At 31.6% G+C, this 13,547-nt stretch overlaps 1 protein-coding gene across 2 annotated transcripts in view; it reads right to left on the bottom strand.

Annotated features, from left to right (window-relative positions):
- Positions 1 to 13,547, bottom strand: part of LOC148628717 (general transcription factor 3C polypeptide 3-like) — a 70,262-nt gene that overhangs the window by 19,428 nt on the left and 37,287 nt on the right. For both annotated transcript variants that reach the window (XM_088593061.1, XM_088593070.1), the window contains exons 24-26: positions 11,574 to 11,661; positions 5,779 to 5,849; positions 3,275 to 3,386 (exon numbers count right to left, since the gene is read on the bottom strand). In XM_088593061.1, coding sequence (XP_088449187.1) covers positions 3,276 to 3,386; positions 5,779 to 5,849; positions 11,574 to 11,661 — 270 coding nt within the window. In that variant the 3' untranslated portion in view covers position 3,275. The remainder of the gene's footprint in view (positions 1 to 3,274; positions 3,387 to 5,778; positions 5,850 to 11,573; positions 11,662 to 13,547) is intronic.

Below are 13,547 nucleotides of genomic sequence, written 5' to 3' on the forward strand. Positions count from 1 at the left end.
AATCACTAGGCAAAGTTTGAAAAAAAAAAACACCTGTTCACTACTTTTTGGAAACAGATTACACAAAGTAGGTACATTCTAATGACAGATGGAGAAAGTCCAGCAGGCAATAGACCTACTTTCACAGTTAGTCATAGGTTATAATACTAATAGGATAATCAATGGGATAGAGTGAATAACCAAAATATCATCACAAGAGCCGAAGAACACCTAGATTTAACGAGTGTGCAGTACTTGTTCCACACACAATTAAATAACCAAGCGTTCTTGGCACAAGTGATCATATTTTGGTCATTGACGATAATCAATTGATTATGCTATTTATAATACATATTTTCTTCATAATTTATCGATATTTTCAACATGAATTTCAAATTCTGTGATTGGCGGATTGATATAAAAAATATGACGTTTTGGCAGGAGAAAGTCTGAGAGTCAAATTACCGAATTTATTTCATAGTGTGAATTATCAAAATTTATTACACTGGGAACATGTGATAAAACACTGCTATCTATATAATATTACACTAAAATCTTTCTAAACTGGACCAATTTTGAACTTCCAAGTTAGTTCTTTTTGGATAGGTGTTCAGTTTACCAAGGTGAAAATTCTTTTAAATTGATATGACAGTACATTGAATTTAAAACAAATGAGTTTAGGCAATTTTTCAGATTATTCAGGGTTCAGTTTTGTTAGGTTTCACTGTATCGTAATCTGACAAATGACCCATATTTAAATATAATGGTTATCTAGAATAATGCATTAAATCTAACAATAAGGATGTAAAGGTAAACTGATTTATTGACTTTATGACACAATAATTCATAAGAAAATGACAACCACCAATAATTAGGCTATTGGCATAAATCCAGTTAATACACATGGCATTACTAAAATAGCAATTTTAAGTAAAGAAATCTTTTGTGAAGAGTAAATCTATGATCTAAAAAAATAAATCATTATTTCATCCACACAATATTTCAATTGCTAAGAAACAACCTTTTAAAACATTTCAATACATGCATTTTCATATTTTTCTTGAAAAAAAAAGTATGCTATTTTCTGCTATAGTATAATGATACTGATTGACCTGGGTTTCATTATTCTATCAAACAATAAATTCAATTTTTTTAAGTTGGGCAAACTAAATCTATAACTTAACTGAAAACTAGTCAATGTGAATTTACCATTTAAGATAGACCATACATAAGTTTGACATAAAAATAGGTCACTGACCTTGCTGAGTCTTAATAAAGGCAATGTTTTACAACATTTTGTATGGACTCTGTAGAGAATTTTCACCTATGATTTTGCAAACTAATTAAAAAAAAACTGGTATATGGATTTTTTTATAAATCTATATAAAGAATAAAGAGCATGATACGACTGCAGTGGTTGAACCCTGAACAGTTCGAAAAGTGTATATGCAATATTAGTTTTTGAAACACTTATAAGGGACTTATAGATCTTTATGGACACAATGTAGTGCAAAATTTGAAAATAAATAAAAATTTTAAAATTGGACCAAAAAAAAAAAACAAAAACAAAAAGTTGATTTTTCTGGGCATGGCCCAATTTTGTACCCCATTAACTCCAAACCATTAAAAGATAAGCCTACCCTGTAAAAATTTTCAAAAAAGAATTTCAAAAGGAACAGAATAATTGACATCTGAATCCTAAAAAATCAGATCAACAATAAGTTCTAAAGATAACATCAATTGTTCCCCCTTTAGCCCCTTATTTCCAAAAAGGGTTGTGGCAAAATCATCAAAAACAAAAGAGCCCTCTGCCACGTTTCTAGGAATAATGTGTTAAAGTTTCAAGTTTTTATAAATAAACTAAAGTTAACCGACGCCAACAATGACAATGATGACACCACATCAATGCCAATGCCAATGTTGACAGGGTGATACCATTACACAACTAAAATTTTTTTTTGCTGTGGTATAATTATTAACCAACATCCTCATATTTTAAAAGGAAAATTAGGGGTCATCAAACTCCTTTTCTTGTAATATCAAAAAATACTCAAATTCCCAATACATTTCTATAGCACATTTTCCAGCCAATAATCTACCCTTGAAAAAGACTTTTTTACAATCAATGTTTGTAATATTACCATACAAATTTTAATGTAAAAAATTCTTTTGAATAATTTAAACACATTATTTCTATATCATTTCAAAGGATATTAGTTTACTGAAATACATATGTCAGTATAATTTTGCAAGATGACAGAAAAGAATGCTCCATTTAATGGGTATTATCTACATTAAGCCAAAAAAAAAATTATCCTCAACACCTTATGAATATAGTCCACAGAACTATAAATGAAGACAATGGACTCTATAATTGCTATTTCAATTGTTGCAATCAAAACACATGTACAAGTTTTTAGCACACCCCAAAAAAAGTTACATAACAAATGAGACAAACAATTCTTCCAGATATGTCCCTTTGTTAGTTGAGATGACTTGTGTATGTTGAGATAACGAAACATATATTTTTTCACAGAAGAAACAGGTACTTATACCGATCAAAGATACGGTTATCTTTCAATTGTCAGAAAAAATTGTGGTCTTTTCACTCGCCCTGCTCAACTTGTAAAGGATAACCCAATCTTAAAAGAACCTATTAGTCTTAATTTAACAAAACTTACAAATATTTTTTATAGAAATATCCAGAGCTCTTTGAGCAATGTCAGCCAGAAGACTACGATTAATGACTTCAACAACATGTAACTTTACCTACCACTAACAACAATCATATTGAAGGGCATTGAATTTTTAATGACGAAGATGACAGTTTTGTAGAACTAAGGTTACCAATACAAATATAGATAAGAACTTTTCTTCATTACTAATGAATGTTGTAGAGCTATTGTCAATAGATGACAAATAACGATTAAAATTCGGTTAATCCAGATGAATTGCAGGTAATTGACATGACAGCGGCAAAAATAGGGATCATGTGAAGAAAGACTGGTAAATATAATTGAAAATATTGAAATTTTAGAATAAACAGAATGTAAATAAAAGAATTAATTGAAATATCTATATTTATCGTATGAAATTGGTTATTAATAATAATATAAGGGGGATAACTCCCCAGACGTAACTAAAAAACAAGAGAAACCATTCAATAAATAAACTTTTGAATAACATGGTCCTGCGATACAATATTTTCTAATTATTTAAATCAAATATCATAAGTTTATTCTTCTCAGCCAATTGTGGATTAAAATGATTTCATCTGCATATTCATAAAACTTACCTCATATGACAAGGTATCTGTTGACAATCTGCTTGGCATATTCAGTAGATCCACTGGCCTGGTAGATTAGTGATAAATTATAGGCTGCCTCTCTGCTCAAATCATATTTCCCCTATCAAAAGAGATAATAAAGACTTAAAAATAAACTTGAAATTCTAACCCACAAAACACTAATCTTATGTCTCATCGGAGACGAAGAGGGCTAAGTAAATAACAAAACACTAACTAAACCTCAAGCAAAAAAAGAAGAAAAAAAAACTAGCTATAAATGATACCCTCCTCAGATTCCAAATTTGAAACCACAAAGGTAACTCATATGGATACCTAAATTAGAAAGTGCACAATGACATCATCTGATGGAAAGCATGTGCAAGTTTCATTGAATTCCATTCAGTGGTTTTGGAAGAGTGGGAGAAAGAATATGGGGACAGATGGAAGAACAGACAAATGGAATTCAAGATAACTATATACCTCCCACTTTTCAAGTGATTTCAGGCATTCAGACAGAAAACAAAATAGGTGATTCACAATGACATCATGTGATAAACAGTTTGTGAAAGTTTCATCAAATCCCATTCAGGGGTTTCAGAGGAGTTGCGGATTAGAAGATGGTCCACCTTGGTCAACCAATGGTAAAGTCCAATGTTTGCATCTGGAAACCCTAAAAGTCATTCTGATGGAAAAATGAAATAAGGGCTGTACAATGGCATCATTAACTTGGTAAAACAAAATAGGAGGTGCACAATGGTAGCATGTAATGAAGAATCTGTGCAAGTTGCATCAAATTTCATTCAGAAGTTTAAGCGGAGTTGTGGATTAGAACTAGGAGCAGATGAACACACAAATGGACAGACAGACAGACAGATGCCATGACAACTACACACTTTTCTTTTTAAGAGGAATTATAATAATATATCATTTATAAAAACCTATGTAAAAAATAGGGTAATCATTTGATTATGGTAAATAACCAAAATATAATTTCTTCTGCTGATAATGCTGATATATTTAAATCATAGTTCTGTGCACTTTTTTTTTAAATCTGGGTGTTCTTCGGCACTCATTACCTGAATTTGGTTATTCACTGATTTCAATTAATAATCTTATTTTTTTTTTCAAAATGAATTGGCCAATCAGATATTTTACATTTTTGAATTCCAATGAAATGAATAACTTTATTATGCTATTACAGCATAACTAAACAGACAGTAACATGTGGCTTTTCAAATAACAATTGTTCATAAGAGATAAAAATTATATAGAACTAGAGGATCCCTGCGAAATCGCAGTGGATTGAGCAAAGTATGGACACAGTACCAATTTGACGAATCCAAACAAAATGAGTAATAGTTGTAAAGGATTTACCATACGTCAATGGTGTACAGTTTTTTTCAAATCGCTTTAGTGGTTTAAGAGGAGTCGACCATTATCCTTTCAGGGGGGACTTGGTTTTCTTTTGATTCAGAATTTATTTTTTTTTTTGCACACAGCATGCAAAAATATGTACTTTCCTAACACATGTAAGTGTTTTATTTCTTTTTCTTTTTTATTCACATTACTAATTTTTTAACTATTCCTTACCAAATTATCTTTTCTCCAAAGTCATGATTGAAATATTTTTAACAACAAAAGAAAAAAAACAAGCCCCCCCTCCCCCCATGGAAGTTTAATGGTGCGTCCCTATCCTCATGCCATCGCATTTTCCTGAAAAAAATTGTTAAATCTGGGACTTAGAAGTTGTTTTTTTTTACGCAGGAGTATGGGAGGAGCTGATGTTTTTACAATGACGATGACGATATAGAATGTACTGTAGAATTCAAAATAAAAGGAGATAAGTAAATAACACTAAAATACAATAGAAACTGTTGGATTTTCAGTGTGAATTATCTCCTACGAGCAGACAGATTGGAATGAATAATTATACATTTCACCATAAAGACCTATAAAGCAAATTATTAACAAAAATAAAAAATATGTATCTTTTTTTGGGGTGTATCAAACATTATAGAATTTGCAAACTCTTACTAAGACTTCTACTTAAATTGTTTTGACTTGGACTCATGCCTGTAAGGTGAGATATGTTACAAATACAACACCCATGAGGCAGTAACAGTTGTTGAATGTTTTGTGAAATTTTGTATAAGAAATGAATCAGGGAAACTCCATTTTATCATTGTTTTACCACAGGCTGGACATTTAAATCGCATTGTTTGACCCCAAGTGATAGAGGTTAAATAACTACAAAAATGGCCAGCCCATGGTAAAACAATGATAAAATGGAATTTCTGTGATTAATTTTGGTTCTAATAAGACTAGCTTTTTTTCCATATTTTTTAACAGAAGCAGTCTATGTGTTGCACGAAATGTTTGTCATTAGTTTATCACTTTTTATCATGGCTGTTGTCTAAGAATTAATATTTACCTACTAGCACAAAAATAAAGTGTGTAGCTCTTACAGTGTTAATACCTTACTGTGAAATATACGTAAATTTTATCATACTTACATCTTGGTGGTCTTCAATAGGTGACATTCCTAAAACTTTCTTGTAATAATGTATAGCAGCATAGGATAACCCTAAAAAATAAAAACAAATAATGTTACTGTAGTACTATAGTAGTGAACCAACTTTTGTGGCTTCTTTTTTGAGTCAAACCACAAACTCAAATGCACATAAAAATTTAAACTTTCACTGAAGAATTAGAGTCTGTATAAAAATACACATTGTCGGAAACACATGGTTGAATACACTTTGTACCTGCCCCCATCATGGAAGGTACGAAGCTTTGTCAACCGTGGGGTGTTGACGATGAAAAATCCATAAATTATAATTCATGAGGAAACCATGAAAATAAGTATCCATGAAAAAAGAATTTACTTAAATTCAGAAATAATTGTGTGCATCCATACTATACTAAAAGTATATCTGCAAGCATGAGGAAAAAAAGTAAAGAAACCAAATTTTTAAGTCCAAGGGCCATAGCTCGGCTAAAAATCCACAGACCGGAACAAAATTTGACCTTGATCTGTAAACTGTCAAGGTAAACAAAGTACCAAATTTCAAATGTATATCAGCAAGAATGACAAAAAAAAGTGCAGAAAACTGAGTTCTTGCATAAATTTTCTAAGTACAAGGGCCATAACTCAACAAAAAAATAAATTAAAACCAGGACAAAATTCAAACTTGATTTGTAACTTGTCATTGTTAAACTATGTACCAAATATCAAAAGTATATCTGCAAGCATGAGGAAAAATGTGCAGAAAACTGAGTTTTTGCATTGGCCATAAATCAGCAAAAAATTAACAAACCAGAACAAAACTCAAACTTAATCTGTAACTTGTCATAGAAAAGCTATATACCAGGTATTAAATGTACAACTGTAAGCATGAGGTAAAAAAAAATGGGAAATCTTTATATTTGCTGGTCTGAAGGATAGATGGACAAATGGACAGAGTGCAAACCTAAAAGTTCCCTTTCAGGGAAAGTTAACTGTAAGGGACTAATAAAACCTTATAAAAATTACTTATTTGCATTCGATAAAATCTGAATTTATAGTACCATTAATATTTCAGTCCTTATGAAAAGTCTATAAATCAAAATTTTTTATCATAGATTTTGGTAAATCCACTATCTGTCAATACAAATAAAATCTCTTAGGGAGGGAACCCAATTAAAGAATTAGTCAATAATTAGAATCACCTCACATGTAAGGAAAAGTTATTTATGAGTGATAATTGTGAATCATTAAAAAACATGGCCTTTACAACTTCAAAGTCAGGCGTATAGATAAACGCATTTACATTCAATCTAAATAATTAAATGTAATGCAAGCATCTATAATAGGCATGTTTATCTTATAAAGCCCACACAGAGATAAATCAAAGAATGGTTGTATGACATTTCATAGCGTAATCAATGAGAGAATCAATTCCTTGTATCCTATTAAATCAGGTCTGTGAACTGTTGTATCTATTCCATGTATCAAATCTATCAGATTTACTTTGTACACCTTTATAATAAGCCTGTGGCATTCAATTTCCTTCAATATTTCGTTAAAACTCCAATCTTGTACACAAACCATGTTCTTGGTGAAAAAAAGAACTATTGCTATACATGTACTATCGTAGTTAATGATTCAAAGACTAGAAATACAGAGTGCAGGATAAAATATACAATATTTGTCTCGTATAGAAGAGTAAAGAAAATATTTATATGAGAAAAAACACAAGGCTGAGCAGGGTATTTACCTCAGTACTTATCCAAATGGAAATATGAATATTCTATATTCTTAAACAAGAGGCTCCCAGGAGCCTGAATCGCTCACCTGGTTAAAGTTTGTCTTTCAAGGGCAATAAAATTAACAAGGAGTTGTCCAACAATTTTGATTGAAGAAGACTTTGGCAGGACTATCATAAGGATCATTTCAGCGATATAAAGTTTCTTTCTACCTATTATAGTTTTCAAGATATTGGCTAAAACTGTAAAAATTCATCTATTAATGGCAATAACTCTAACAAAGAGTCACCTGACAACTTTGATCCCTGTAAACCTTTGAAGGCCTTACAATAAGGATCATTTCAGCTATAGAAATAATTTGGCTAAACCTAACAGTTTTGGAGATGTATGCGAAAAACTACTGTTTAAACCCTATGTTCTATTTTTAGGAACAGCGGCTATGTTTTTCAAAAGATAAAAAATCTCAACATCAGTTCTATGCACGATATCCCAAGAAACTTTCATACCAAGTTTGGTTCCTATTTGTCAAGTAGCATCAGAGGAGAAGATTTTTGATAGAAATAACATTAAAAATAGCAAAAAAGCATTGAAAAAGGACAATAACTCCAACATGGCTTAACATATTAAAATGAAAATTTGACCACAGATAGATCTCATCATGTTGAACACTTTTAGCCATTGACAGAATTTGGCTAAACCAAACAGTTTTGGAGATATACGCGAAAAACTACTGTCTGACTCTATGTTCTATTTTTAGTAATGGTGGCAATGTTTTTCGATGGATAAAAAATCCCCACAACAGTGCTATGCACTATACCCAAATGAACATTCATACCATGTTTGGTTCCAATTGGTCAAGTAGTGTCAGAGGAGAAGAGTTTTGAAAAATTGTTAACGACGCCAAGTGATGGCAATAGCTCACATGGCCTTTACCAGGTGAGCTAAAAACTAGACAAATATTGTTTTGTCTTGCAAAGTTTGATGAGAATCATATTATACCTGAAAAATGCCCTTCCTTGACCTCTGATACATCTGATACATAAAAAAGACATTGTTTAAAAGCCTAACTAGCTTACAATAACATTTGATAAAATCGTTTTCTTTGTTTTTAAATAAAATACTCCACAGAGCAAGACTTGATATGACTGCAGAGGTTGAAATCTGATCAATTGGGGCAAGTATAGATTCACTATTCAAGCCTAACATAGCCTTGAACTTTGATTATGATTAGGCATTTGACACAGGATAAAATTTGGACCAAAACCTGAAATGGTCACTTCTTAATCATTAGTCCTGAATGGTTCCAATCAAAACCTACAAAATCAATCCAAAGCTTCCTGTGGGGATATGGTACCCTGTGGGGATATGGCTCCTTATTGTACTATTTCAAAACAACTTGTTTCCTTTCACTCAAGTTGTTGTTCAGAAATCAGAAAAAATACTTGTTTCTGACCCCTTCGTGGCCCTATATTCTTACTTGGCTCAAGTCACAACCTCAAAAATCAATCCCAGTCTCCCTTTTGTCATATGACACCTTGTAGTAAAATTCATATGAGATTCATTTATTTTTACTCAAGTTACAATACATGTACATGCATAAGGAAAATGCTTGTTTCAGGTCCCTTTTTTGGCTCCTAATTTCATAAAGGTTCAAGTCCTAACACCCAAAATCAGCCCCAATCTTCCCTTGGTTGTAATGGGCCTTGTTATACAATTTCAGAGAGATTCATTCACTAATAGTCAAATTATTGTCTAGACATCAGGAAAATACATGTTTCCGGTCTTCCTTTTTTAGCCATAATTTCTGAAAAGTTCACCCCCATAATTAATCCAAATACATGTATGTACATTGTGGTATAGAGTATTGTGGAAAATATTAGACATTCATAAGCTTTAAATTTTTATGGTTAAATTCTATAAAATGCTTGTTTTATGTCCCTTTTAGGCCCCTAATTTCAAAATGGTTAGTACCATAACCCTCAAAATCAATACCAACCTAATTTATTTGGTTTTGAACTTTGTTATAAATTTACTAAAGGTCAACCAACTAATACTCAAATTATGGCAAGAAAACCAAGTGTCTATGGACAAAGATCACATGGATGACAATGATGAAGCCCACAACAACATCGGCATACTAACAAATGACCCCAAATTTGTTATGGTCTGCTGACAGGAAAGCTGCCAACAGCAGTTTATAACTATGTTTTAATCTAGCAGAATAAAATTAAGTTTATGAAAGAACAAAACCAGATTAAAAAAAACAAAACAGGGCAAGCTATATTGTGCTAAGAATACCCCCACTAAACCTAAGCAAGGGAGACACTGAGACAATTGGTAAACAGAAAGTAGATGAGCAAAGTTTCTGAAATAGGGATACACAGTAAAATATCTAAGCAGTCCCTCATATTGAAAATGAGAAATTTGTTACCAAAATTTCCATTATTTACCACCTGAAAAATGACGATGTTGATTGATAAACAGGAAGTAGATGAGCAAGGAACCTGAAAAAAGAGGAGACTGGTACAAGTCTTATTGCAAAAGCAATATACAAAATATATAACCATTCGCTCCAATAGGAAATGAGAAATCTGATAGGAAAAGTGTAATGGACAGATGGACAAGGTGATTGCAGTTATTAATTTAATATCAACTGTTCCTACTTGACTGATAATCTGGACTACTATCAAATTTCGTTTGTAATAATATGCATGAAGGAATCAGTACTTCAAATATTTGTTATACTTGAATGAAACTTAATAGTGGTCGAAGTCTTCATACTGGTAAACTATACAAATTTAATCTTTGATCTTGGAAGCACTGAGAGTATGATTTCAGTCTGACGGAAGGTACACTGGTAACCTAAATGGATAACATTAGCAAGTGTAGTAAAATCCCAATCTGCTAGTTTCGTATCTAAAGCCACAGTTACCATGGACTATATAAAGTCCATGTTTTAACAAAACAAACTGTTTATAGCTCACACCTTTAAGTTTTATAAAGTTGTGAGGAAAAATAAATCTGAGTTAATGTAAAACTGTAAAAGGCATGATTATTCTTAAAAATATTCAACTTCGTCCTCTCACTGGTTACACCTGCATCATATTAATAATACTCTTGCACCTTAAAATATTCTACATCCTGTACTCATATAAAAAAACAGATAATTTTTTAGATCAAAAAAGGATACCTCTGCTTGCACCTGGACTATGAACATGTATACCTTCTTATGATACCTAACCTTCATACAGCTGTTAAATGTAAAAACTTAATGTCAGTTATTGCCCTTTGAAGCCCACTTTCAGTAGTCCATGCACACCTACATACATTTGTATGAAATATATAATTTAATCAATATCTATTGAATAGTTTTGGAGGAATAGTGAACTTATAAGATTTAATGCAATTGAATTTGCAATAATCTGCAAATAATCATGTTCCTGCAAATGTGTTACTTTCCTAAAAAGTTTCATCAACATCCTTCGACAATTAGTTGAACTTAATTATAGGATTCTACAGAGAGTAGAATTAAGAAAACTGTGTATAAATTGGTATGGAAAATGAACCAATCAACACAGCTACTTCTTAGAAAATTAGGATTTGGGAAGCATACAGCCACCCTCTGAATAATTATACCATTATATGTTCTAAAAAATATTTTGCATTCGTATTTAATTTTTTAACAGATGTTTATAATTTTGCATCATTGAGGTGCATATGATCATAATAGATTTTTAATCTTCATTGTAAATATACCAATTTACACACACACACACACACACACACACACACACACACACACACACACACCATACATTCCAATCAGATGGTTTTTTTTTGGTATTTAAAGTCCACAAATTCTGATATAAAAAAATAAAAAACAACAAAAAATTAAAAGGAGCTTCCAAACATTGTACAAAAACTGATTAAACTTCATTAAAGTGTTTTTTTGATTATTCAAAGGATTAGTTGACATACTGACAGGAAATACTATAATTTGTCTGGAAAAAGATGAGAGCATACAAAAAGTAAAGAAGCCTTCTACAGTGATTAAGTAACTTACCCAGCATATGTAATGCCCTGCCAATATTATAGTACGGTTCTTGTGTTTCACCTCTCAACTCCAAGTAGTGGTTCAAGAAAGCTAACCCCTGTAAGTAAAAAATAAATCACTACAGATTTTTCTCTAACCCAGGAGTTTCCCTATTTTTTTTTCAATGCAGGTACCTTTGGTTTTGTAGGAGGTACATTTCATCATTTTTGTTTACATACATATATATGAAATTTTAAATTCAAGAGGTACCTTTCAGTAGCATAGAAGGATAAAAGTACCTGGTACTGCCTCTTAATGAAAGGCCTGCTAACCCATGGTATTTTTCATTATAACTACTGGTAAATAACTAGGTTCTTATAACCCATCCATTGATTATAATCCTGCTATATTTTTTTCCCCTATATAAAAGATTCAATGCATATATATTTTATTTGAGTCCATGAACAGTATGTGGTTGTATTATAGTATTCATTGCCCTTCACTGTTCTGAAAACAGAGCTTTCAGTAGAAAAAAAGGAAGAAGCCCAGACAATTGTGACAAAGTTTTGATGGACAGATGACTGACTAACATCTTTATATAATGTTTTACACAACTGTGAAAGTATAATTGTTCATGTGGTACATACCAATTTTCCAATTTTTCATGCATTTCAAGTAAACCATGAACTTTGGTTCCCAACAAAAAGGAAATTTCCCATTCATTCAAATCCGCAAATGCTACAATTTTTTCCATAAACCACAAAAAATTGGTACCCACGAATTAAAGTACTTACACGGTAGTTTTTCAGCAGGGGGTACAACAAATAAAAAATAAATCCTCCTGCTTGCTCAGATGCAGGTCAAAACCATCAAGAAATTATGCTTAATTAAATATTGTGTTGAAATGACAAACAAGTTATTGAGCCATGGGAGGATCAAAATTGGAGCAAAAGAAGAAGCGTGTTATTCACACAAGTAAAAATGGTGCATATTTTCACATAACCTTTAACCTTACAAAACTACAGTGTAATATACCAGGAAGTTTAAAGACAAGATCAGTTGGATTTTCATTGAATATTGATCATACAAGTATCGGTGAAAGAAAATATCACTTTTAACTTATTTGACAGAGACACAGGTAAGTTTATGACACTGATATAAAGAGAAGTTTTTTACATTTCATTACTTGATTCTGTTTCATAAAGCTAAGGTTGATACAGTTTCAGAGGTCAAATCTGAACAATGGTAGCATGTACATGTATGCACACTATCATCAAGCTTAATGTATGTTTCAATTTTAATTGTGATTAAAATTCAAATTATAGCAAATAATTCTCACACACAAACTTTAAATTTGAAATAGAAGCCTGTCTGTCTGTGACTGCTTTCAAGGGTCACAAAGGGGGTCCCATCAAACAATACATGTAGTACAAGCTTCATGTATGTTTCAATTTTAATTGTGATTAAAATTCAAATTATAGCAAATAATTCTCACACACAAACTTTAAATTTGAAATAGAAGCCTGTCTGTCTGTGACTGCTTTCAAGGGTCACAAAGGAGGTCCCATCAAACAATACATGTAGTACTTTTTTTCCGTATTTCAAAAAAGATGTAACCCTGGGCAATACAGGACAACCTAGTGGTTGCAATCTCATTGGGGTAAGGGAGTACAGTCAATTTTTTTCTTCGAAACTTAAACTGTTTTCAATTACCATAGGTAAATACATGTAAATGGTTTGAAATAAGTTTTTGAAGTAAATTATTTAACAGTATCCAAGTACTTACAGCGGCTTCAATAAATTAAAATATTTTTGAATTTAATATTTACTGATGTCCATTGCTCTGATGGAACAATTATCTAGTCTGACATGCAGGAAAGTTACTTCCCTTTCCTTAAATTTTTTTTTAAGTACGGAATATGAAAAAGGACTATTCACCAATAGGCGAGTTAATTCAATTCAACAAAGTATCATGAAATAATAATGACTAAGTCCCTTTTGTGT

Source organism: Perna viridis, chromosome 1, assembly GCF_037379345.1.
Source record: "Perna viridis isolate PV_CMFRI_1.1 ecotype Kerala chromosome 1, ASM3737934v1, whole genome shotgun sequence".
NCBI classification, from domain to species: Eukaryota; Metazoa; Mollusca; class Bivalvia; order Mytilida; family Mytilidae; genus Perna; species Perna viridis.